Source organism: Salvelinus alpinus, chromosome 28, assembly GCF_045679555.1.
Source record: "Salvelinus alpinus chromosome 28, SLU_Salpinus.1, whole genome shotgun sequence".
In the NCBI taxonomy this organism is placed as follows: domain Eukaryota; kingdom Metazoa; phylum Chordata; class Actinopteri; order Salmoniformes; family Salmonidae; genus Salvelinus; species Salvelinus alpinus.
In genome coordinates this window covers 35,997,477-36,025,428 of record NC_092113.1, presented here as the reverse complement: position 1 = coordinate 36,025,428, position 27,952 = coordinate 35,997,477, and the positions used below count along the sequence as shown (strand labels likewise).

At 41.9% G+C, this 27,952-nt stretch overlaps 1 protein-coding gene across 2 annotated transcripts; it reads right to left on the bottom strand.

The window, feature by feature from the left end:
* Positions 1 to 70: 70 nt before the first annotated feature.
* On the bottom strand, positions 71 to 27,952 carry LOC139557777 (mitogen-activated protein kinase 14A-like). Of its 2 annotated transcripts, none has more exons than XM_071372950.1 (12): positions 27,580 to 27,952; positions 23,539 to 23,668; positions 23,067 to 23,125; positions 15,476 to 15,587; positions 14,972 to 15,001; positions 14,486 to 14,533; positions 14,152 to 14,266; positions 10,747 to 10,818; positions 7,363 to 7,442; positions 4,246 to 4,324; positions 3,804 to 3,977; positions 71 to 2,765 (listed from the first exon to the last, which is right to left on the bottom strand). In XM_071372950.1, the coding sequence occupies exons 1-12, from the start codon at positions 27,696 to 27,698 to the stop codon at positions 2,698 to 2,700; spliced, it is 1,086 nt and encodes a 361-aa protein (XP_071229051.1). In that variant the 5' UTR covers positions 27,699 to 27,952; the 3' UTR covers positions 71 to 2,697. The 2 variants fall into 2 exon arrangements, with proteins under 2 accessions (XP_071229051.1, XP_071229052.1); XM_071372951.1 differs by lacking the exon at positions 7,363 to 7,442 and adding an exon at positions 6,456 to 6,535.

Genomic DNA, 27,952 nt, shown 5'->3' with positions numbered 1-27,952 from the left:
AACCTTGGAAGACTTCTAGCACATGTAGGTTATGGACTTGAAGCCACAAAGCACAAAACAGACTACAGACTTAAAAATAACTGTCTTTATTTCTTTATAAACAAAGGCATTAATTATAGTAATAGTTACTCTGCTGTAAAGACTGTTAGATGTCAGTCTTCTATGGGGATTGGCTGAAATAAACAACAGTATCTCTCTCCAGTTGAAATACCACCTCAAAGTATAAATATAACTACGCAATTCCCTCATTTCTTTTTGACATCGATTTACATTTTTCTATTTTGCGGCTTTAAGCATGACACGTCAAGCTCCTGTTAAGACATATATTCAAAACACACACGCACAAATGATGAACATGCTGATAATGAAGATTGTTTAAATTCAACAAACCAAAAAAGAAGTCATGAAGATTAAAAAATAAAATATAGAACAGATATTTACATACATTTGAGTTTATTTTGTACCCAAAAATACATATTATTCCTAGTTTACTTAATGCCACGTTGATTGGCACATTCATTGAAAACCCACAGTGGCTCATATCAACTCCATCTGGTTTTAAAGTGTCAATATGGAGTGCAGCATGGTTCAACTAGGCTAGAGTCCTGGGGCTATTCAATGGAGTGCAGCATGGTTCAACTAGGCTAGAGTCCTGGGGCTATTCAATGGAGTGCAGCATGGTTCAACTAGGCTAGAGTCCTGGGGCTATCACGGTTATTTATTCTGACTGTATTTATTCTGGCTGTATCTCAATATTCTAGTGGCTTCCTTCCATTGTGTCCTTCATCTGCACAGTTCTGTTTTGAAAACACAGAACAGTTGAAAGCAATATGGTTGACCACTACCAGGCCTTCGCTTTCTCCTGTCCAGTTCCTTTACCTCAGTGCAGATCAATGAGATAAGGACGAGAGGAAGCCACAAAAATTGTCTGAATCTGACAGAATTACATCAGTTGGGTATTCAATTAGCTGAATAATGATTTTACGGTTTGTGAGCACTAAATGTGCGGCAGGTAGCGTAGCGGTTAAAACCGTTGGGCCAGTAACCGAAAGGTTGATAGTTCGAATCCCTGAGCGGTCTAGGTGAAAAATCTGTCGATGTGCCCTTGAGCAAGGCACTTAATCCTAATTGCTCTTGTAAGTCGCTCTGGATAAGAGCGTCTGCTAAATGACTAAAACGTAAAAGGTATGAAACATCCTATGGTCTGGCGCTGGTATTGAACAGTTTAATACTTGGGGGAGGGGGAATTAATCTGCAACGTGGTATATTGAAACATTTCTCACAGCTAAAACAATGTTGAAGAATAGAATGAATCCCTATGTGCATCCCAAATGGCCCCCAATTCACTATATAGTGCACTACTGTTGACCATAACCCTATGGGCCCTGTTCAAAGGAAAGGAACATACCTAGTCAGTTGCACAACTGAATGCATTCAACTGAAATATAGTCTTCCACATTTAGTACTGCAGTATATAGGTAGTAGAGTTCCATTTGGTACACATCCTATGTCATATACCAGATCCATTAAAGCAGATCATCAACGGTTTCTGAAGCGCCTGGGAGTCTTGACACCAGTGCTGTGATTGACAGGAAAACGAAGCTATGGGGAGTCTGACACGAACGCTGTGATTGGTAGATTGGCAGAGCGCGAGTGACAGACAAGCATTATTGCACATTTCAGATGATTCACACCATGAAATGATTCCAATCAGAACACATTTCAGATGATTCACACCATGAAATGATTCCAATCAGAACACATTTCAGATGATTCACACCATGAAATGATTCCAATCAGAACACATTTCAGATGATTCACACCATGAAATGATTCCAATCAGAACACATTTCAGATGATTCACACCATGAAATGATTCCAATCAGAACACATTTCAGATGATACAGACCATGAAATGATTCAATCAGAACACATTTTCCGGATGTTTCAATTCAGCATCTAATTTCTTTCGGATATCACAGTGGTGAGCAATAGAATACAGTGGTGAGCAATAGAATACAGTGGTGAGCAATAGAATACAGTGGTGAGCAATAGAATACAGTGGTGAGCAATATTTTCATAATAATAAAACTTCTGAAGGAGGAATACAAAACTAGTTTAAATATAGATTTTATTCCAAATGGCACCCTATTCCCTATATAGTGCCCTGGTCAAAAGTAGAGCACTAAATAGGGAATAGGGTGCCATTTGTGACACAAATAGACAGAATAATAAAAGAAGCATGACATTTTTCAGAAATGGACCAATAATGGTATTAGTGGTTGTTTTCTGCTTGCCTCTGTTTCTCCCATGAAAATACACGGTAGTAGACACAATCAGTATTTGTTAACACCGATTTAACAGCCCTTAAAATGTCGCTCTCCTATCCTCCATTGTAGTTCTAGCCTGGTCCCATATCTGTTTGGGTTGTACAGCCAACTCCCATGGCCATTGTCATGCCACAGCACCAAGAAATCTGTGACCAAGCTATTTTTGTAACGTTTCCCTTGCAACACCTTACGGAGTCAAAATGGTGGGAGAGAGAGCGCGAGCTTAAGAAATATAACTAACAATAGACAAACGTTTGTAGGCACTCTGATAATATTATTCCAAAAGGTCGTCTGATAAGAGGGAACCTCAGTGATAGAGATGTGTGGTGTTGACGGGAGAGGGGCTTGTAGAAGTCACATCGCCCAATCACGATTCCATATCGTTTCCATCGAAGATGGGTGGCTCAAAATCACATACCGCCTCAAAGGTCAGCCCTGTGAGGAAGGGAGGGAGATAGAAATGTGTTTCGCAGGTGTTTGAGCTGTCTGAGGGGTTGTGAGCAGCGCAGAGCAAAATACAATTATTTTGCAAGATGGACAAAAGGTTTGGTCCCACTTTACTTAAAAGCATTCAGGTATAATGGCCCTGTCTATAAATGATCTCATAATGGCGCCGTCTATAAATGATCTCATAATGGTCCCAGTCTATAAATGATCTCATAATGGCCCCGTCTATAAATGATCTCATAATGGCCCCGTCTATAAATGATCTCATAATGGCCCCGTCTATAAATGATCTCATAATGGCCCCGTCTATAAATGATCTCATAATGGCCCCGTCTATAAATGATCTCATAATGGCCCCGTCTATAAATGATCTCATAATGGCCCCGTCTATAAATGATCTCATAATGGCCCCGTCTATAAATGATCTCATAATGGCCCCGTCTATAAATGATCTCATAATGGCCCCGTCTATAAATGATCTCATGATGGCCCCGTCTATAAATGATCTCATGATGGCCCCGTCTATAAATGATCTCATGATGGCCCCGTCTATAAATGATCTCATAATGGCCCCGTCTATAAATTATCTCATAATGGCCCCGTCTATAAATGATCTCATAATGGCCCCGTCTATAAATGATCTCATAATGGCCCCGTCTATAAATGATCTCATAATGGCCCAGTCTATAAATGATCTCATAATGGCCCAGTCTATAAATTATCTCATAATGGCCCCGTCTATAAATGATCTCATAATGGCACCGTCTATAAATGATCTCATAATGGCCCCGTCTATAAATGATCTCATAATGGCCCCGTCTATAAATGATCTCATAATGGCCCCGTCTATAAATGATCTCATAATGGCCCCGTCTATAAATGATCTCATAATGGCCCCGTCTATAAATGATCTCATAATGGCCCCGTCTATAAATGATCTCATAATGGCACCGTCTATAAATGATCTCATAATGGCACCGTCTATAAATGATCTCATAATGGCCCTGTCTATTCCATTCTACATACGTTTCCATTCTTCGATGTCCAGATCGCGGCTCTCAAAGCTCTGGTCGTAGGGGTCAGCCTCAGGCTCGTCGTCTGGGTCGTGGTACTGGGAGAAGTAGGGGTGGGCCAGAGCCTGGGCAGCCGTGATCCTCTTATCTGTGTCCAGAACCAACATCTTCTCCAGCAGGTCCACAGCTACAAGCAGATAAACATAATCTATACCAACAGGGTCCATATTCAAAGACTCTCAGTGTAGGAGTGCTGTTATAGGATCAGTTGAGCATTTTTCCATCATAAATTGATAAAGATTGTATGGACAGGGGGAACCTAAATAAGCACCTACTCTAAGATGCTTTTTGAAAATGGCTGCAGCAGGCCATCTTATGACTCCTTCCTCTCATTATCATCACAAATTATAACATCTTGGGGTCTGATTTTGAGTATAAAATGATTCCAACACTACCTTGTGGGTTGGCTCCAATGAACACGTCAGAAAAATTCCTCTTGGGCATCTGAGGCAAGGAGTTGATGTAGTTCCTTGCCTGTAAACCAATGGGAGTACAGAGATCAGAGGTCAAAGGCCAATAGAACACAAACAAGGCTGGCATCCAAAACAGCACCGTATTATCTACATAATGCCCTGTTTGACCAGGTCCCATAGGGCTGTGTATAGGCACTATGTAGAAAATAGGGTGCCATTTGGAATACACTTCAAAGCCACAAGATGACCACTTTTGGGGTCATAGGGTTGGTTTCCCCGACCCAGATTAAGGCTACTTATTCTGGGCAACAACAACAAAAAATGTCTTTATCTGGGGCTGGGAAAGCGGCCACTAACTTTGTATTCAGAGAGTAAAGATTATGATTAGCACTAATTAGTCCCATATTAGACAAGGACTTGTCCCAAACCACACCATATTCCCCATGTCCCCAATTGTGACTGTGCACTATAAAGGGAATAGGGTGCCAGCCCTGGTTAAAAGTAGTGCACTATATAGGGAATAGGGTGCCAGCCCTGGTCAAAAGTAGTGCACTATAAAGGGAATAGGGTGCCATTTGGGATCCCTCATTAGGAGAAATGTGACTAGATTTACTCGTAACCATATTGTCCCAGTCACTTGATCATATGCAGCATTGGCAAGAATTGGATTAATTATCAGCACTGCTAAGAGAGGGTTTCATTGCAGATTTGGTGAATGTGCAAAGAGAGAGAAAGCAGAAGGAGAAGAAACAGTATTATAACTGAGTATTGTTTATTTATTTGGTTGCAGTACTTATAATCTAGCACCATGTAATATAGCTACCATCTACTCAATCAGTTCACACTTCAAGAAGAGGAACTGCAATACTGTGAATTTCAGTTCCTACTTCCCTTACCACACTGTTGTCAGAGGAGGAAGTGTTTCAATTCAAACAAATTCTGGGTTCAGGCAATGTGCCATAGTTTGTTAGTGTGCAATTCTAGACATATTAATACTTTATCCGGCTTCATAATGCTTTACAACACTGCTATGGCAAACCAAACATTAGAAGGCAAGAGAGTAGTTGCTGCTTGACTTGCATTGACGTACAGCAAGCATCAGACGCCACTCAGTGGTTATAGTAGAGCGCTGTGGGTAGTAGAACATAGAAACCTACAGTCGAAAAAAGCAGCAACGTCAAAATGCTACATGTATGTTTGTCTACTTCCTCTTTAATGTGGGAGCAAATATCCTCTAAAGAGGTTGTAATAGTGTAGCACTGGGTATGTGGCAGTGCTCTGGGCTAGATGTAACAGCGGTGGCACCGCTCTGGGCTAGATGTAACGGCGGTGGCAGTGCTCTGGGCTAGATGTAACAGCGGTGGCACCGCTCTGGGCTAGATGTAACAGCGGTGGCACCGCTCTGGGCTAGATGTAACAGCGGTGGCACCGCTCTGGGCTAGATGTAACAGCGGTGGCACCGCTCTGGGCTAGATGTAACGGAGGTGGCACCGCTCTGGGCTAGGTGTAACGGCGGTGGCACCGCTCTGGGCTAGATGTAACGGCGGTGGCACTGCTCTGGGCTAGATGTAACGGCGGTGGCACTGCTCTGGGCTAGATGTAACGGCGGTGGCACTGCTCTGGGCTAGATGTAACGGCGGTGGCACGGCTCTGGGCTAGATGTAACGGCGGTGGCACTGCTCTGGGCTAGATGTAACGGCGGTGGCACTGCTCTGGGCTAGATGTAACGGCGGTGGCACTGCTCTGGGCTAGATGTAACGGCGGTGTGGCACTGCTCTGGGCTAGATGTAACGGCGGTGGCACTGCTCTGGGCTAGATGTAACGGCGGTGTGGCACTGCTCTGGGCTAGATGTAACGGCGGTGTGGCACTGCTCTGGGCTAGATGTAACAGCGGTGGCACTGCTCTGGGCTAGATGTGACGGCGGTGGCAGTGCTCTGGGCTAGATGTAACGGCGGTGGCAGTGCTCTGGGCTAGATGTAACGGCGGTGGTTTGGGCTAACCAGGGTTGGGGTCAATTTGGTCAACTCAGGAAGTAAAAATGCAATTTTAAGTTTACTTCCTGAATTGACTTGGAATTTACCCCAACCCTGGGGCTAACAGTCTTGTGGCACGCAGGTTCGAGGACTTGGGTTCAAATCCTTGCTTGGCGCCATATAGAATGCATTGAATTGAGTAATTTGGTCCTGCTCACCTCGTGGCTTGGCATCCTGCTTATTAGAGCGGCTGGGGGCGTTCCTGTCAGACGCATTATCTGTTGAAGCTGGTTTATATCTATCAGGTACGGGTCAAGGGGTATCAGCAGACAGCAGTATAGCAGAGACGGTAAGTTGACAAGCAGCTAGTCAGTGGGAGACCTGATGACTCGCGTTAGCTCCTCGAGCTTATACCTGGCTTTCTGGCCTTGGCTTTAGCTCAGCGGACTAACAGTCTTCTTTATGAATTTTATGGTAAGGCTCAACTCCTAAGACGCTCTGCAAAAAAAGGGAATAGTCCCATCTTTGGAGGGAAAGGTAAGAAAAGAGAGGGTGAGATTGTAAGGTGTGTGTAAGGCAGACTGGTAGCATGCTTGAGGTAATGGTAGAGAAGAGAGAGTTCAATTAGTCAGGAGAAAGTCAAGTTAATAAATCACAGCAGTGAAACCCAAGCTTTGAACATAGATAGAAGCATGGCTCTATGCTGACCCTTTTAGTAGAAAAAAAAATGTAGGCACACAGAAATTTAGGAGCACACAGAAAAATATTTTAGGTAATAAAGCTAGAATTTGTAATTTTTCTAGGAGCACTGGTGCTCCTAAATTTAAATTCCAGGTCGCACAGCAAAATATTTAGCAAAATATATGCAAGTAAAATGGTCACACTGTAGAGTCCTGAGAAATGTTCATTTATCCAAGTGAAGAATTCGTTTTCAAATCAAAACAGGTATTGCATTTGACCCCATCTCACAAACAGAGATTTAAGAGGACGTAAACATGTAAAATAGTTGTTGCTGAAGAGTATAACACACTTCACAAATTGATGCAAAAACAAATAATTACAGGGCCCTTTAGCAATTTAAGCAAGCAGAGACCTTGCAGCATAATAACTATGTGTACAACTCACAGACAAAGAGGAGATTTTCATCAAGAGCTCAGGCCCTGGCGTCCCAACGAGCATCATTATTAGCTTCAACTGATCAATGTCTAACAGGTACCGTGTGTAAAGGAACAACAGGAGCTGGCAGGGAGAGGAACCAGCAAGAACAGTATTTGTTGTCTTTAAAATAACTGAGCTGTACTTGATTGAGCTTGCCTGACACAATGGAACCAAGAACAATGACAAATGCAGTCCGGGACATTGATTTGTCAGAGTTTCACACTGACTATAACATATATTATAAACTGGGTGGTTCAAGCCCTGAATGCTGATTGTCTGACAGCCATGGTACATCAGACATTATACCACGGGTATGACAAAACATTTATTTTTACTGCTCAAATTAGGTTGGTAACAGGTTTATAATAGCAATAAGGCACCTCGGGGGGGGGGCTTATTACCACGGCTAAGGGCTGTGTCCAGGCACTCCGCGTTGCATCGTGACTAAGAACATCCTTTAGCCGTGGCGTATTGGCCATATACCACACCCCCTCAGGCCTTATTGCTATTATAAATGAAGTGTAACATACTTGTACAAACTATATCAGAATAGCTACTCTGAATGGTTGAAAATCAACATGACCTCCTATATTGTATCTATGTTTTGCGCAATCATGTGACATACTTGGATTTGAACCTTTATTCAAATCTTGCTATGATGACACATGATTGCGCAAAACACAGGGTCCCAATTGGAATTGCTAGGTGTCATCATGCTGGATAAGAACTATGGAATGTAATGGGTAAACACACTGCAGAGGATGCATCTTTAAATGCCTTGTTAGCATCTCTGAAAACACTGACAGGCAAGGAAATACAAAGTTAGTGCCAGACTCATTCAGCAGATCCATAGATTAAAACATTCTCATTCAGTCCAGCAGACTATTAGACACGTGTTACAGAAGAGGAGGCACTGTGCATGTGACAGACAAAGGAAGAAGGCTAGGAAACCTGATAAAACAGAGTTTTAGAGACCACGTGTGGAGAGGTAGAAATTAGTGTGGCTACAGAAACTGACAAAGTATGACATCTTCTACAGTGTAATTCAGCCTCATGGCATGCTGTAGAGAGAGACAACAGAGCTGATCGCAAGAGAACAAACATAGATGGCACCATAGTGGGGTTAGTTGAAAAAACCACCATAGCGGGGTTAGTTGAAAAAAAACACCATAGTGGAGTTAGTTGAAAAAAACACCATAGTGGAGTTAGTTGAAAAAACCACCATAGTGGGGTTAGTTGAAAAAAAACACCATAGTGGAGTTAGTTGAAAAAACCACCATAGTGGGGTTAGTTGAAAAAACCACCATAGTGGGGTTAGTTGAAAAAACCACCATAGCGGGGTTAGTTGAAAAAAAAAAAACATAGCGGGGTTAGTTGAAAAAAACCACCATAGCGGGGTTAGTTGAAGAAAACACCATAGTGGAGTTAGTTGAAAAAACCACCATAGTGGGGTTAGTTGAAAAAACCACCATAGCGGGGTTAGTTGAAGAAAACACCATAGTGGAGTTAGTTGAAAAAACCACCATAGTGGGGTTAGTTGAAAAAACCACCATAGTGGGGTTAGTTGAAAAAACCACCATAGTGGGGTTAGTTGAAGAAAAAAAAACATAGCGGGGTTAGTTGAAAAAAACCACCATAGCGGGGTTAGTTGAAAAAAACCACCATAGCGGGGTTAGTTGAAAAAAACCACCATAGCGGGGTTAGTTGAAAAAAACCACCATAGCGGGGTTAGTTGAAAAAAAACACCATAGCGGGGTTAGTTGAAAAAAAACACCATAGCGGGGTTAGTTGAAGAAAAAACCCACCATAGTGGGGTTAGTTGAAGAAAAAACCCACCATAGTGGGGTTAGTTGAAGAAAAAACCCACCATAGTGGGGTTAGTTGGAGAAGAAAAAAAACACCATAGTGGGGTTAGTTGGAGAAGAAAAAAAACACCATAGTGGGGTTAGTTGGAGAAGAAAAAAAACACCATAGTGGGGTTAGTTGGAGAAGAAAAAAAACACCATAGTGGGGTTAGTTGGAGAAAAAACCCACCATAGTGGGGTTAGTTGGGGAAAAAACCCACCATAGTGGGGTTAGTTGGGAAAAAAACCACCATAGTGGGGTTAGTTGGGGAAAAAAAACACCATAGTGGGGTTAGTTGGGGAAAAAACACCATAGCGGGGTTAGTTGGGGAAAAAACACCATAGCGGGGTTAGTTGGGGGAAAAACCCACCATAATGGGGTTAGTTGGGGGAAAAACCCACCATAGTGGGGTTAGTTGGGGGAAAAACCCACCATAGTGGGGTTAGTTGGGGGAAAAACCCACCATAGTGGGGTTAGTTGGGGGAAAAACCCACCATAGTGGGGTTAGTTGGGGGAAAAACCCACCATAGTGGGGTTAGTTGGGAAAAAACCACCATAGTGGGGTTAGTTGGGAAAAAAACCACCATAGCGGGGTTAGTTGGGAAAAAACCACCATAGCGGGGTTAGTTGGGAAAAAACCACCATAGCGGGGTTAGTTGGGGAAAAAACACCATAGCGGGGTTAGGTGAAAAAAACACCATAGCGGGGTTAGGTGAAAAAAAACACCATAGCGGGGTTAGGTGAAAAAAAACACCATAGCGGGGTTAGGTGAAAAAAAACACCATAGCGGGGTTAGGTGAAAAAAAACACCATAGCGGGGTTAGGTGAAAAAAAACACCATAGCGGGGTTAGTTGAAGAAAAACACCATAGTGGGGTTAGTTGAAGAAAAACACCATAGTGGGGTTAGTTGAAGAAAAACACCATAGTGGAGTTAGTTGAAGAAAACCACCATAGTGGGGTTAGTTGAAGAAAACCACCATAGTGGGGTTAGTTGAAGAAAACACCATAGCGGGGTTAGTTGAAGAAAAACACCATAGCGGAGTTAGTTGAAGAAAACACCATAGCGGGGTTAGTTGAAGAAAACACCATAGCGGAGTTAGTTGAAGAAAACACCATAGCGGAGTTAGTTGAAGAAAACACCATAGCGGAGTTAGTTGAAGAAAACACCATAGTGGGGTTAGTTGAAGAGGTTCGTTTTGCAGAGCAGCAGGTTAGGAACATAGAAGAACATTACCTTAGAACACATTATTTTAGGTCACATGGTCTGGACCTGCAAAAAGCTGTTACCATCACATCAATCAATCACCAGCCGTAGGATTCTGCGTGTACACCGGTCTTATCCAATAAGGACATATTGTGTGGGAATCTCACCACCAACCACTCGAAGGTTAGTCACGGAAACAGAGTGGTTTAATGGGTAGGCCAGGCATACTCACAAAGTAGAGGGCATTTCAGCTTCGGTACTCATATCAGACCAATAGTAGGTTAAGGCAATGAAAGGATACGGTCAGTACCGGGAAACAGCGTTCTGCCAGTGAGGAGTTCAGCCATGATACATCCCACAGACCAAATGTCCACTGTAACAAAGAGGAAATCATTATGTCTGTCTACCGTAACACAGAGGAACAACAAATGTCTACCGTAACACAGAGGAACAACAAATGTCTACCGTAACAGAGGAATAACAAATGTCTACCGTAACATAGAGGAATAACAAATGTCTACCGTAACATAGAGGAATAACAAATGTCTACCGTAACATAGAGGAATAACAAATGTCTACTGTAACAAAGGGATAACAAATGTCTACTGTAAGAGGAATAACAAATGTGTACTGTGACATAGAGGAATAACAAATGTCTACTGTGACATAGAGGAATAACAAATGTCTACTGTTACATATAGTGGAATAACACATGTATACTGTTACATATAGTGGAATAACACATGTATACTGTTACATAGTGGAATAACACATGTATACTATTACATAGTGGATTAACACATGTAAACTGTTACATATAGTGGAATAACACGTCTACTGTTACATAGTGGAATAACACATGTATACTGTTACATATAGAGGAATAACATATATACTGTTACATAGAGGAATAACATATATCTACTGTTACATATAGTGGAATAACAAATATCTACTGTTACAGATAGTGGAATAACAAATATCTACTGTTACATATAGTGGAATAACAAATATCTACTGTTACATAGAGGAATAACAAATATCTACTGTTACAGATAGTGGAATAACAAATATCTACTGTTACAGATAGTGGAATAACACATATCTACTGTTACAGATAGAGGAATAACACATGTATACTGTTACATAGTGGAATAACACATATCTACTGTTACATATAGTGGAATAACAAATATCTACTGTTACATATAGTGGAATAACAAATATCTACTGTTACATATAGTGGAATAACAAATATATACTGTTACATATAGTGGAATAACACATGTCTACTGTTACATATAGTGGAATAACAAATATCTACTGTTACATATAGTGGAATAACAAATATATACTGTTACATATAGTGGATTAACACATCTACTGTTACATATAGAGTAATAACATCTACTGTTACATATAGTGGAATAACACATCTACTGTTACATATAGTGGAATAACAAATATCTACTGTTACATATAGTGGAATAACAAATATCTACTGTTACATATAGTGGAATAACAAATATCTACTGTTACATATAGTGGAATAACAAATATCTACTGTTACATATAGTGGAATAACAAATATCTACTGTTACATATAGAGGAATAACAAATATCTACTGTTACAGATAGTGGAATAACATATCTACTGTTACATATAGTGGAATAACAAATATATACTGTTACATATAGTGGAATAACAAATATATACTGTTACATATAGTGGAATAACACATGTATACTGTTACATAGTGGAATAACAAATAACTACTGTTACATAGAGGAATAACAAATATCTACTGTTACATGTAGTGGAATAACAAATATATACTGTTACATATAGTGGATTAACACATCTACTGTTACATATAGTGGATTAACACATCTATACTGTTACATAGAGGAATAACAGATCTACTGTTACATATAGAGGAATAACACATCTACTGTTACATATAGTGGAATAACAAATATCTACTGTTACATATAGTGGAATAACAAATATCTACTGTTACATATAGTGGAATAACAAATATCTACTGTTACATATAGTGGAATAACAAATATCTACTGTTACATATAGTGGAATAACAAATATCTACTGTTACATATAGAGGAATAACAAATATCTACTGTTACAGATAGTGGAATAACATATCTACTGTTACAGATAGTGGAATAACAAATATCTGTTACATATAAAGGAATAACACATGTATACTGTTACATAGTGGAATAACACATATCTACTGTTACATATAGTGGAATAACAAATATCTACTGTTACATATAGTGGAATAACAAATATCTACTGTTACATATAGTGGAATAACACATGTCTACTGTTACATATAGTGGAATAACACATGTCTACTGTTACATATAGTGGAATAACAAATATCTACTGTTACATATAGAGGAATAACACATCTACTGTTACACAGAGGAATAACACATCTACTGTTACACAGAGGAATAACACATCTACTGTTACACATAGAGATATAACACATCTACTGTTACACAGAGCAATAACACATCTACTGTTACACAGAGGAATAACACATCTACTGTTACACAGAGGAATAACACATCTACTGTTACACAGAGGAATAACACATCTACTGTTACACAGAGGAATAACACATCTACTGTTACACATAGAGGAATAACACATCTACTGTTACACAGAGGAATAACACATCTACTGTTACACATAGAGATATAACACATCTACTGTTACACATAGAGATATAACACATCTACTGTTACACAGAGGAATAACACATCTACTGTTACACATAGAGGAATAACACATCTACTGTTACACAGAGGAATAACACATCTACTGTTACACATAGAGATATAACACATCTACTGTTACACATAGAGGAATAACACATCTACTGTTACACAGAGGAATAACACATCTACTGTTACACAGAGGAATAACACATCTACTGTTACACAGAGGAATAACACATCTACTGTTACACAGAGGAATAACACATCTACTGTTACACATAGAGATATAACACATCTACTGTTACACAGAGGAATAACACATCTACTGTTACACAGAGGAATAACACATCTACTGTTACACAGAGGAATAACACATCTACTGTTACACAGAGGAATAACACATCTACTGTTACACAGAGGAATAACACATCTACTGTTACACAGAGGAATAACACATCTACTGTTACACAGAGGAATAACACATCTACTGTTACACAGAGGAATAACACATCTACTGTTACACAGAGGAATAACACATCTACTGTTACACAGAGGAATAACACATCTACTGTTACACATAGGGTGGGAAACATTGTTCAGCATGTCCATTCAGTGTCCTGCTATTATGACATCCACATGGCAAGAACATCGCCCCAAGATCACGAGTACATCAACAATGTGTAGCCTAAATGTATAGCTCGTATACATGTCTACAGTGAGCAGATGCAGTCTAAACCACTCAGAGCTCCAACTACTGTCTCTGTCATGATGTAATACATCACATCTCTAGCTACTGTCTCTGTCATGATGTAATACATCACATCTCTAGCTACTGTCTCTGTCATGATGTAATACATCACATCTCTAGCTACTGTCTCTGTCATGATGTAATACATCACATCTCTAGCTACTGTCTCTGTCATGATGTAATACATCACATCTCTAGCTACTGTACCTGTCATGTTGTAATGCATCCAGTTTAGCATGATCTCTGGGGCCCTGTACCAGCGAGTGGCAACGTAACCAGTCATCTCATCGTCTGTGTGCCGCGCCAGCCCAAAGTCCAGAATCTGAGGAGGACAGACAGAACCAAACAATGTGGTACTTCAAGATAGTCAGATAGTGAACAGAAAAGTCACACCCTGTTCTCTCCTTGCAGTGAACTTTTAATAGCACCATTTCATAAAGGTGTGCTTGGTTTCCCCCTCAGGCAGACTGTCTGAAATTCTTGTCCAGACTGTTCAGGATGAACAAAGTTTGAATGAGTGGGCCAATAATAAACGCCTTACCTTCAGCTCACAGTCCTCATTCACAGCCACGTTGCTGGGTTTCAGGTCCTGAAGAGCGATGGGAGACCAGACATTATTAGCAGTAGCATTTCAATATTATTACAGACTACCTACATGAGGCCAGATCTGAATGGGCTTTCTCAATTGGGTCTAGATTCTCTCAAACCAAACCCCCACTAAATGTAGAAGTGCTCCTACAAAACTTCTACAGTACTTCTGCAAGACTAACTCAATCTCGAACCAATCAGATCAGTTCTTTCAAAACAGCAGATCTGAATCATTGACTCGGTCACCGTACAAAACAGGGGTACTGTTTATGGTTTCACTTCCTCTGTGGTTTATAGTGTTTGAATAAGGAGCGAGCCCGGGCCTGAACCTGCCATGTGGAAGTGAACCAGAGAGTCATAAACTAAGACAAGAAACAGGGTTGTCATCTGGGAAGGGCTTTTTCACTGTGGGCTGAGTCAAACAGGAGAGGAAACTTACTCTGTGAATGATATCTGCTGAGTGGATATACTGAGGAGAGAGAGGTGAAGGAGAGCAAAGGCATTACATTAAATCAACATCATGAATCATAAGTTTGTAGTTTTTAAGTACATCACAGATGGCAAAAATTACAAAATTATGACTTCCTTTCAACAGTTTTGCCTGCTGGGAATTAACACAACACTGGTCAACAACTGTGAATGGCAGTTAGTTGAAGAATGTTTAAAATCTCCAAGCATGTTGTTTCACCTTTAACCCCCAGAGTATCTGGTAGATAAGGAACTGTCTGTCTGTCTGTGTGTGTATGTGTGTTTCACCTTTAACCCCCGGAGGATCTGTATATGAGGAACTGTCTGTGTGTATGTGTGTTTCACCTTTAACCCCCGGAGGATCTGGTATATGAGGAACTGTCTGTCTGTCTGTGTATGTGTTTCACCTTTAACCCCCGGAGGATATGGTATATGAGGAACTGTCTGTCTGTCTGTGTGTGTATGTGTGTTTCACCTTTAACCCCCGGAGGATCTGGTATATGAGGAACTGCACATGGTCATCTGTCAGCTTCTGACACTTGATTATGTTGTTGAGGTCTGCCCCCATCAGGTGGGTCACCAGGTACCTGCCAATCACAACCAGACATAGGCTCAAAATAAACACCTCCCCTGTATTAACAAAGACGGTTTAGTATGAAGATATGTAGAAATTGCTTCTCCAAAAAAACTCCTCGATCACGTGTGTCGGCGATGTCATGGCGACGTTGGCCAACTAAGCTCATGCGCAAAACCACGTCATCTGGCCTAACGGTCGACTCGCCCCAAACGGCGCAGGCCTTCAAAATAAAAGGCACTTATTCGATTTAAAGTTGTTTCTGACGAAAATGAAAACGCGTCAGTTTGTCACTTTCACGAGGTTGGAGTTATAACATGTTGAGCTACTAAAGACATGATAACATGTTGAGCTACTAAAGACATGATAACATGTTGAGCTACTAAAGACATTCTAACATGTTGAGCTACTGAAGACATTCTAACATGTTGAGCTACTGAAGACATTCTAACATGTTGAGCTACTGAAGACATTCTAACATGTTGAGCTACTGAAGACATGATAACATGTTGAGCTACTGAAGACATGATAACATGTTGAGCTACTAAAGACATGATAACATGTTGAGCTACTGAAGACATGATAACATGTTGAGCTACTGAAGACATGATAACATGTTGAGCTACTGAAGACATTCTAACATGTTGAGCTACTGAAGACATGATAACATGTTGAGCTACTGAAGACATGATAACATGTTGAGCTACTGAAGACATGATAACATGTTGAGCTACTAAAGACATGATAACATGTTGAGCTACTGAAGACATGATAACATGTTGAGCTACTGAAGACATGATAACATGTTGAGCTACTAAAGACATGATAACATGTTGAGCTACTGAAGACATGATAACATGTTGAGCTACTGAAGACATGATAACATGTTGAGCTACTGAAGACATTATAACATGTTGAGCTACTAAAGACATGATAACATGTTGAGCTACTAAAGACATGATAACATGTTGAGCTACTGAAGACATGATAACATGTTGAGCTACTGAAGACATGATAACATGTTGAGCTACTGAAGACATTCTAACATGTTGAGCTACTGAAGACATTATAACATGTTGAGCTACTGAAGACATTCTAACATGATGAGCTACTGAAGACATTCTAACATGTTGAGCTACTGAAGACATGATAACATGTTGAGCTACTAAAGACATTCTAACATGTTGAGCTACTGAAGACATTCTAACATGTTGAGCTACTGAAGACATTCTAACATGTTGAGCTACTGAAGACATTCTAACATGTTGAGCTACTGAAGACATTCTAACATGTTGAGCTACTGAAGACATTCTAACATGTTGAGCTACTGAAGACATGATAACATGTTGAGCTACTAAAGACATGATAACATGTTGAGCTACTGAAGACATTCTAACATGTTGAGCTACTGAAGACATGATAACATGTTGAGCTACTGAAGACATGATAACATGTTGAGCTACTAAAGACATGATAACATGTTGAGCTACTGAAGACATGATAACATGTTGAGCTACTGAAGACATTCTAACATGTTGAGCTACTGAAGACATGATAACATGTTGAGCTACTGAAGACATTCTAACATGTTGAGCTACTAAAGACATGATAACATGTTGAGCTACTGAAGACATGATAACATGTTGAGCTACTGAAGACATTCTAACATGTTGAGCTACTGAAGACATGATAACATGTTGAGCTACTGAAGACATGATAACATGTTGAGCTACTGAAGACATGATAACATGTTGAGCTACTGAAGACATTCTAACATGTTGAGCTACTGAAGACATTCTAACATGTTGAGCTACTGAAGACATTCTAACATGTTCAACTCCTGAAGACATTATAACATGTTCAGCTACTGAAGACATTATAACATATTCAACTACTGAAGACATTATAACATATTCAGCTACTGAAGACATTATAACATGTTCAGTTACTGAAGACATTATAACATGTTCAGTTACTGAAGACATTATAACATATTCAACTACTGAAGACATTATAACATATTCAGCTACTGAAGACATTATAACATGTTCAGCTACTGAAGACATGATAACATGTTGAGCTACTGAAGACATTATAACATGTTCAGCTACTGAAGACATTATAACATGTTCAGCTACTGAAGACATTATAACATGTTCAGCTACTGAAGACATTATAACATGTTCAACTACTGAAGACATTATAACATATTCAACTACTGAAGACATTGGCTCCAATCTATGTTGTGCATTCAGATTTCGAAAATTTACTGGGGGAAAAATTGCAAGCATTCCCAGAAGTCTCGCGTTGTTGCGCCTCTGGGTATAGAAACTCTGTGGTATTAAGACATCGACAACCATCTGTTTCTCACTGTTACATAGTCCACTAGTGTGATATATGTTTAGGTTATCAGCTTTAAAAATATATATTTTACCTTTATTTAATTAGGCAAGTCAGTTAAGAACAAATTCTTATTTTCAATGACAGCCTAGGAACAGTGGGTTAACTGCCTTGTTCAGGGGCAGAACGACAGATTTTTACCTTGTCAGCTCTGGGATTCGATCTTGCAACCTTCCGGTTACTAGTCCAATGTTCTAACCACTAGGCTACCTGCCGCCATTTCGGCTAATGGTTTATTATCTGGTTAATGTAACCAGTGAACACATAATGCACACCAACGCCACAGTATTACGATGTGCCATCTGTTTCCCACCCGCCTCTAAAAACGTCCTTGGATAGACCAAAATATATATATTTTCCAAAAAACTCATTATATTTATTTTACCCACAGACACATACATTCACGTGTTTCTATAGACAGGTGGGTTGACGATGTCACCATAATTTAAAAGGCTGTATGTTGCCTGAACGGTCAGATAGATGGTAACAGTGACAAGAACCTGCTGTGCTGTGAATTGTAGATGTCTCGTTTCAGCTAGTTGTATCTTGTTCTTGATACCATCTCTTGTTTTGACTGATGTCATGTCTATGCTAATATGGCTCAAATTTGATAGCTAGCTAACCTTAACAATGTATTTGAGACAACACGTGCTTGTGGACAAATGCATTTAAGTTTTCACAATAAATATTTGTTACTGAAATATAGCTCACAAGTTGTCAATAACCCTTTGATTGTAAACCAACCGCGTCCGTTTTTTGCCAGCTGAAACCGGTTGAGCGGCTGCTCCCCAGACACACATTCCTCCTCCTCCTCTCTAGAAGCCACAGCAAGGCGAGCCCTCCACCAATAGAATTAAACAAAATACAGGTCCATTAAACCCGCTTATTTTTGCAATTCAAATCTAATCCCATAGTGGATTAAAACAGCCCCAAACAGTGGTAAAGCACTTCTGGAGGGAAGGAGGAAGACGAGCCAAAACATACAGGAGGAGCACATGGAGGTTTCACTCAGAGTGAGGGAGGGTGAGAGAGAGATGGCATGAGAGAGAGAGGGGGGGGGGGGTATAAATAAGGTACATAAATACTGAGCCCTCATCTGTGTTGATCCATTCCCCCCCTCTCAGGGGTAGAGGAGGCGATATGGACAGTTTTGTGAGTCACATGTTTTAGAAGCTGTTTGGGCGAACCACTGATACAGCACCTCTGCATAACATATCCCATCTATTTCCTGGACAGCAGTTTGTGCTCCTCCGTCCTGCTGCTCCTCCGTGTATGTTGAACACAGATTATAAGCATGAGCTGAAAATAGCCTCGATTCCCTTTTGATCATTCTGTGTGCAGCAGCTTCTTCCACTGCAGCCGTTTCACATCTCTCTCTCCACCCTCCCGCTCTCCCTCACTCTCTCCACCCTCCCGCTCTCCCTAGACCCCTCTCTCACTCTCTCTCCACCCTCCCGCTCTCCCTAGACCTCTCTCTCACTCCACCCTCCCGCTCTCCCTAGACCTCTCTCTCACTCTCTCTCCACCCTCCCTAGACCTCTCTCTCCACCCTCCCTAGACCCCTCTCTCACCACCCTCCCTAGACCCCTCTCTCACTCTCTCTCCACCCTCCCTAGACCCCTCTCGCACTCTCTCTCCACCCTCCCGCTCTCCCTAGACCCCTCTCTCTCCACCCTCCCGCTCTCCCTAGACCCCTCTCTCTCCACCCTCCCGTTCTCCGTAGACCCCTCTCTCTCCACCCTCCCGCTCTCCCTAGACCCCTCTCACTCTCTCTCCACCCTCCAGCTCTCCCTAGACCCCTCTCTTGCTCCTTCTCTACCCTCCATCTCTTCTCCTCTTCCCTCTCTTCCCTCTCTCCTCCTCTACCCTCTCTCCTCCTCTACCCTCTCTCCTCCTCTACCCTCTCTCCTCCTCTACCCTCTCTCCTCCCTGTGTGACCTATGCGCCCCCCCCCCCCCCCCCAATTCCTCTGTGGTACATGGTGTTCATATATCTGGGACAAGGGGGCAGCTGAGAGTCTGAGAGAATACCCTGCCTATCTGCCTGCGGGTGGTGGAACTGCCAGAGAGCTAGCCTGGTACCAGATCAGTTCGTGCTCTTCATTGCTGTCATTGTCAAGACAAACATGGCGAATAGCACTAACAGACACACACCCACCAGAGGGAGAAGGCAGCCTGCAGCACAGCACTGACTCACTAGCTGAACAATGTCCTTTTCTCACTGACTTTCAACATCAACAAACCATAACTGCCTGAAGCCAAGGCAGTCAATGCGGAACTATTAGCAAGGTAAGGAAGGGAGATAGTCACCAGGCAGTACTACCGACAATAGTCACCAGGCAGTACTACCGACAATAGTCACCAGGCAGTACTACCGACAATAGTCACCAGGCAGTACTACCGACAATAGTCACCAGGCAGTACTACCGACAATAGTCACCAGGCAGTACTACCGACAATAGTCACCAGGCAGTACTACCGACAATAGTCACCAGGCAGTACTACCGACAATAGTCACCAGGCAGTACTACCGACAATAGTCACCAGGCAGTACTACCGACAATAGTCACCAGGCAGTACTACCGACAATAGTCACCAGGCAGTACTACCGACAATAGTCACCAGGCAGTACTACCGACAATAGTCACCAGGCAGTACTACCGACAATAGTCGAGGGGCAATGTTCCTTCAAATAAATGTCAGCACTGAGCAAATTTCAGGTCTTGTTAAGCACAAAATTCTGTGCAACTTCCAGCACCTGTTTACTGTGAACACTGAGGCTGTACTCGCTTTAAGTTTCAGTTTTAACAATGGCCACGTAGGCTACTGTGGCTATTTTATCATAATGTAGGCCTACCATCAAAAACAACAGAGAAAATGCATCCCATCACATTTTAACATGGAAATAGGTGTTCTATCATTCAGCCTACAGTAGAAGCCAATGTGAGGTGTTCAATGTAGGACTACATTCCATGAGACTTTAGAGAAAAACACACGCAGGGCAGGACATGAACCTGTTCATCTGCATGAACCTGTTTATAAAGACAAGGATGTGGCTGAAAATGTGTTTGTGTTGAACGATGCAAGAAACCACTTTACAAAATCAAATGCATTATTATTCCCATACCATTATTACAGAGAATTAGACAAATGATGCTACACTCTGCCTATTGGCTACTTAGCTTAATCAAGCCTGTCTCAAAATACAACACTGCCCCTTTAAGGGCTCCCAAGTGACGCAGCAGTCTAAGGCCCTGCATCTCAGTGATAGAGGCGTCACTACAGACGCTGGTTCGATTCCAGGCTGTATCACAACCGGCCATGATTGGGAGTCCCATAGGGCGGAGCACAATTTGCCCAGCGTCATCCGCCGTAGGCCATCATTGTAAATAAGAATTTGTTATTTTAACTGACTTGCCTATTTAAATAAAGTTAAAATAAAAACATATGGCAATGGTCTATTTGCATATAGTCCGACTGCAGCTCTGATTGTTTATGCCGCACTGGTCTGTGCAGAGTACGGGCCGAGTAGTGCAGTCTGTGTAGAGTACGGGCCGAGTAGGGCAGTCTGTGTAGAGCACGGGCTGAGTAGTGCAGTCTGTGTAGAGTACAGGCTGAGTAGTGCAGTCTGTGTAGAGTACAGTCTGTGTAGAGTACGGGCTGAGTAGTGCAGTCTGTGCAGAGTGCAGTCTGTGTAGAGTACAGGCTGAGTAGTGCAGTCTGTGTAGAGTACGGGCTGTGTAGAGTACGGGCTGAGTAGTGCAGTCTGTGCAGAGTGCAGGCTGAGTAGTGCAGTCTGTGTAGAGTACAGGCTGAGTAGTGCAGTCTGTGTAGAGTACAGGCTGAGTAGTGCAGTCTGTGTAGAGTATGGGCTGAGTAGTGCAGTCTGTGTAGAGTACAGTCTGTGTAGAGTACGGGCTGAGTAGTGCAGTCTGTGCAGAGTGCAGTCTGTGTAGAGTACAGGCTGAGTAGTGCAGTCTGTGTAGAGTACGGGCTGTGTAGAGTACGGGCTGAGTAGTGCAGTCTGTGCAGAGTGCAGTCTGTGTAGAGTACAGGCTGAGTAGTGCAGTCTGTGTAGAGTACAGGCTGAGTAGTGCAGTCTGTGTAGAGTACAGGCTGAGTAGTGCAGTCTGTGTAGAGTACGGGCTGAGTAGTGCAGCCTGTGTAGAGTACGGGCTGAGTAGTGCAGCCTGTGTAGAGTACGGGCTGAGTAGTGCAGTCTGTGCAGAGTGCAGGCACTCACGCAGCTTAGAAGGAACATTGGTAACAGGTAGTACTACTGATAATAGTCACAGGCAGTACTACTGATAATAGTCACAGGCAGTACTACTGATAATAGTCACAGGCAGTACTACTGATAATAGTCACAGGCAGTACTACTGATAATAGTCACAGGTAGTACTACTGATAATAGTCACAGGTAGTACTACTGATAATAGTCACAGGCAGTACTACTGATAATAGTCACAGGTAGTACTACTGATAATAGTCACAGGTAGTACTACTGATAATAGTCACAGGCAGTACTACTGATAATAGTCACAGGCAGTACTACTGATAATAGTCACAGGCAGTACTACTGATAATAGTCACAGGCAGTACTACTGATAATAGTCACAGGCAGTACTACTGATAATAGTCACAGGCAGTACTACTGATAATAGTCACAGGCAGTACTACTGATAATAGTCACAGGCAGTACTACTGATAATAGTCACAGGCAGTACTACTGATAATAGTCACAGGCAGTACTACTGATAATAGTCACATTTATCCACTGTCAATAGGCATTGGCTGAGAGAACGATCCACTGTCAATAGGCATTGGCTGAGAGAACGATCCACTGCCAATAGGCATTGGCTGAGAGAACGATCCACTGTCAATAGGCATTGGCTGAGAGAACGATCCACTGCCAATAGGCATTGGCTGAGAGAACGATCCACTGTCAATAGGCATTGGCTGAGAGAACGATCCACTGCCAATAGGCATTGGCTGAGAGAAGAAAACAGCCAACGACAGACCTAAGAGTTAACTCAACATTCAGTACATAAAGAAAACAGCCAACGACAGACCTAAGAGTTAACTCAACTCACACATCATTGAACTCCTCCAGACTAGTAGCAGGTGTGAAAACATCTAGAAGGCCGATCACCTGAAATACAGAAAGGCCAATGGTCAAGTTAATAATGCAACAAGGAACGAGGACTGTATCAGCTCTCCCAATGACTTCATGACTCCACAAGGAGTTGCTTTCAGCAGAGAGGAGCATTGGAGAGCATTGGAACTAGAACAATAGAATACTTCAACCAACATCTTCATACAGTTGATATCTCAGTCGGCAGCACAGTTGTATTCAGTAATATGATTCAGGTAGCCAACCTAGTTCTGCTGCTTTTAAAAAGAGAGGAGAGAGCGAGACGTACAAGAGAGAGCGAGCGAGACGGACAAGAGAGAGCGAGGGCAATAGAAGACTTAAGCCAACATCATCCTAGAGATGATATTCAAGCAGTTACATAATGATTCATGCAGCAAACAACTTTGTGCAGCTTTTGAGACAAAACTCACATTCTCATGCTTCATGTGCTTGAGCAGCCGTAGCTCTCTGTAGGTTCTCTTGGCGTGGATAAAGGACTGGAAAGGCCGGGAGAGCTTCTTCACAGCGATCTTCAGACCCGTCTTCTGATCGTACGACGAGCTGGAGGAGAAAACAGAAATGGATTACTTTATTTCAACTACAAGAGGTGGATATAAGTCAACAATATCTAACAGAGCTGCACCCATTCTTCTTCAATACAAGTACTGATAGGAAAGTTCAAAGTACTGATCTAATAGAAATCAGCGGTGACAAAATGTTACGCACACGATCTTCACAAACAGTAGGCTCTCTCAATGATCCACTGTCAATAGGCATTGTCCGAGAGAATTATCCACTCTCGATAGGCATTGGCCGAGAGAATGATCTACTCTCAATAGGCATTGGCCGAGAGAATGATCTACTCTCAATAGGCATTGGCCGAGAGAATGATCTACTCTCAATAGGCATTGGCCGAGAGAATGATCTACTCTCAAAAGGCATTGGCAGAGAAAATGATCCACTCTCGATAGGCATTGGCCGAGAGAATGATCCCCTCTCAATAGGCATTGGCCGAGAGAATGATCTACTCTCAATAGGCATTGGCCGAGAGAATGATCTACTCTCAATAGGCATTGGCCGAGAGAATGATCTACTCTCAATAGACATTGGCCGAGAGAATGATCTACTCTCAATAGGCATTGGCAGAGAAAATGATCCACTCTCAATAGGCATTGGCCGAGAGAATGATCTACTCTCAATAGGCATTGGCCGAGAGAATGATCTACTCTCAATAGGCATTGGCCGAGAGAATGATCTACTCTCAATAGACATTGGCCGAGAGAATGATCTACTCTCAATAGGCATTGGCAGAGAAAATGATCTACTCTCAATAGGCATTGGCCGAGAGAATGATCTACTCTCAATAGGCATTGGCCGAGAGAATGATCTACTCTCAATAGACATTGGCCGAGAGAATGATCTACTCTCAATAGGCATTGGCAGAGAAAATGATCCACTCTCAATAGGCATTGGCCGAGAGAATGATCTACTCTCAATAGGCATTGGCCGAGAGAATGATCTACTCTCAATAGGCATTGGCCGAGAGAATGATCTACTCTCAATAGGCATTGGCCGAGAGAATGATCTACTCTCAATAGACATTGGCCGAGAGAATGATCTACTCTCAATAGACATTGGCAGAGAAAATGATCCACTCTCAATAGGCATTGGCAGAGAAAATGATCCACTCTCAATAGGCATTGGCAGAGAAAATGATCCACTCTCAATAGGCATTGGCAGAGAAAATGATCCACTCTCAATAGGCATTGGCAGAGAAAATGATCCACTCTCAATAGGCATTGGCAGACAGGAAAATATGAAGGGGTAATAAAGAGACATTCAGTATATAAAGAAAACAGCTAATGATAGACCTGAGAGTTAACTTAACTCACAAATAGGTGTCGTCCTGAAGCAAGTTGCTGCAGCCAGGCTGTCATTTTACAAGACACAGCGGGAAAAAACATCTAAAGGGGCCCGATATTTGCATGAAACCAGATGAAGTGAAGCAAGAGGTGCTTAAGTGAGAAGGAAAACGAGACGTCAGCAGAAGTGAAAATGTAATCTCTCAGCAGACTGAGGCTGTCCCCCAAACGACACCTTATTCCCTTTAAAAGTCCACTTCATATCCATGTCCACATTTCAATGTAAGGTGTTGTATTCAGCCCATTTTATTTGCTGATAGCGTATTGAGAGGGTGTCAGGTAAGAGGACAAGAGGACACCCTCTCAATACGCTATCAGCAAATAAAATGGGTCGAATACAACACCTTACATTGAAATGCTAGGAAAAGACTATTGAGCATTCCCTAGCGATGCTCCTCTTCCCCTAGCCTGTCAGTCAGACTAGCAGCAGCAGTCACTTCCTGCTCTGGGGAGAACAACACCGCTCCTAGGCCGTCATTGAAAATAAGAATGTGTTCTTAACGGCCTTCCATAGTTAAATAAAGATTAAATTAAGGTGTAAAAATAATAATAATACATTTTTTTTTTTCGGCCAAATCGGTGTCCAAAAATACAGATTTCCGATTGTTATGAAAACTTGAAATCCGCTCTAATTAATCACCCATTCCGATTAATCGGTCGACCTCTAGTATATAGTATGCTTACTTACTTTATCATGCATTTCATATTTCTTAATTCTCGTGTGCTTTTTTCTAGTAATACATTGTTATTGATTATTGCATTGTTGGGTTTTGAGTTTGCAAGAAAGGCATTTCTGTACTTGTGCATGTGACATTAATAAAGTTGAACCAATGCTCTCCTCTATTCCTGACGTATTGAGAAGATGGCAAGGAGAGGGAGGACTTGAGGAATCGAGGATAATACCTTTGAGATTCACCCTGGCTGACTGACAGACCGCGAGGGAAGTCTCCCGCTCACTTCCTCTCTCTTTGAATCTCTCCTAACCACAGTCATGAGCAGTCAGCTGCCAGCCTGGATCGGTTTGGTCTCTCTTGTCAAATCTATTGCGGTCATTGACAATTCCACAGGGAGTTGGCAAGAGAGCCAAAACTGTTGTACACACTCACAGAGCAGAGGTGAATAATTGTTTGTGATGAAATAGTTGCAAGACCAAGGAGGTCAGGAGTCCCCGGGCAACACCAGACAAACATTTAGATAAAGTTGTATGTATGTGAGCTGTGGTGTACACATTAAGGAGGTAATCCTTCTGAATATAAAGCAAATGTTTTATGTACTATAAAATGTCCCTTGGTCTGATATCCAGTTCCCTTTTTAACCCAACAGTAATCCTGCCATCAAAAAATGAGCCCACTGCCTAGCAGCAGCAGTCACTTCCTGCTCTGGGGAGAACAACAACAACTATGTTTACTCAGACACCAACCCAGCAGATGATACTAATAACATAGTCGGTATTAGGTAATACAGGGTACTACTCGGGTAATACAGGGTACTACTAGGCCCATTTTCATTAACTAAAGGTTAAGGAAACCTCTGAATATATGATCCTTGAAGGATTACCCTGTCCTGTTGTTGCCTAGCAGCAGAAGTATTACAGGAGCCTGTATTGGTGCAAAACAACCTAGGCTAACATGACAATGGAGTTGGCAAAAGCACTAACAGATGTGGGACCAGGCAAGCACTTCACTAAAAGTGGATTCAAACGAGAAAACATAGATGTCAGAAGTTTTAAAATTGGCAAGAGGTTAATAACTTGCAGTTAATGTCCTTCATACAGAAACACACACCATATCTTGTTTCCTCAACTAAGGAACACGTAAAGACAGACAGACCCTATCCCCTTTCTTCAACATCTAAGGAGCAAGTCCAGACAGTAAACCAATGAGCTATGTATCCTGGTTAGAATAATTAGTCCTATTCTGGGCCGATGAGTCATCATAACATCATCATGGCATCACTCTGAGGAGGTTTAACAACAGATGTAATTAGCTACTTCAGTTGCGGCAGTTCCACTAAAGAACTGCCAACTTTGGGTTGAAAATGCATCCGTTGCCCAACCCGCTGGATAAAGTATTAAATAACATAACAGAAAGTACACGAAACCAATAACCGATACGACCACACCGAGTACTTTGCAACTCTCTTTGTGGCTATCAATTTGCATAATATTTCCATAGCTTTAATACGTTTAAATGTAATGTTGCTATTCGGATAAGCTATAAAAGTGCCTGGCTACATTTAAATCGTGCACGTACTCTAGCCAACTTTGTAGCTGGGACATCGCAGCATTTCACATGGCAACATTTTCTCAAATGTTGAGTCTAGTTAATGTTATTCGACTGTGCGAGGACAGACTGGTTTAGGCACGAAGGGTTCGCTCTCGCTGGCACAGTTGGAGAATCGAGAGGGCCTTACGGCCGGGCATCGGTCTATTCTGAATACACTAACTGGGAAAGCTAACTTTAGCGTCTATCTCTACAGGCCTTATATAAATTAATGGCTACATTGGTTAGCTCTATGTAGACATAATAGGACAAAAAAAACGTGATTTACCAAACTGATCCGTAGGCCCCGGAACCGACTGGAGACAGGGTCTGGTAGCGTTCTGGTACCTCCCAAATCGTCTTGGTCACCTCCTGCCGATAAAACGTAGGTCGTTCTTTCTGCGACATTCCTGCAGAACAACCCTCAAACTGCAAGTTGTGACTTCTCCTTTTTCTTGGTCAAAGCTGGCAGCAGCTAGACTCGTGCAACTAAAGTAAGTTCGCTAACTAGTTTAAGAAAATGCTGTAACCTCTAGCTAGCTAGTTCGTTGTGAGCGAGGTGCAAAATTCTTGAAATTCTGCATGTTTTAGGGCGGAAAGAGTTTGTTGAGAAAGATTTTCTAACTACTCCATTTGCACTTAAGCTCCCGGGATTTCACAAT

What these genes read in the sequence shown, in the direction of transcription:
- LOC139557777 (XM_071372950.1), bottom strand. Translation starts at nt 27,698, where the DNA reads ATGTCGCAGAAAGAACGACCTACGTTTTATCGGCAGGAGGTGACCAAG. An exon ending in CTGGAGGAGTTCAATGATGT is followed by an intron (nt 15,588 to 23,066) that starts GTGAGTTGAGTT and finishes TGTGATTGGCAG; the next exon opens with GTACCTGGTGACCCACCTGA. An exon ending in GCTGTTTCCCGGTACTGACC is followed by an intron (nt 7,443 to 10,746) that starts GTATCCTTTCAT and finishes GGTACCTGTTAG; the next exon opens with ACATTGATCAGTTGAAGCTA.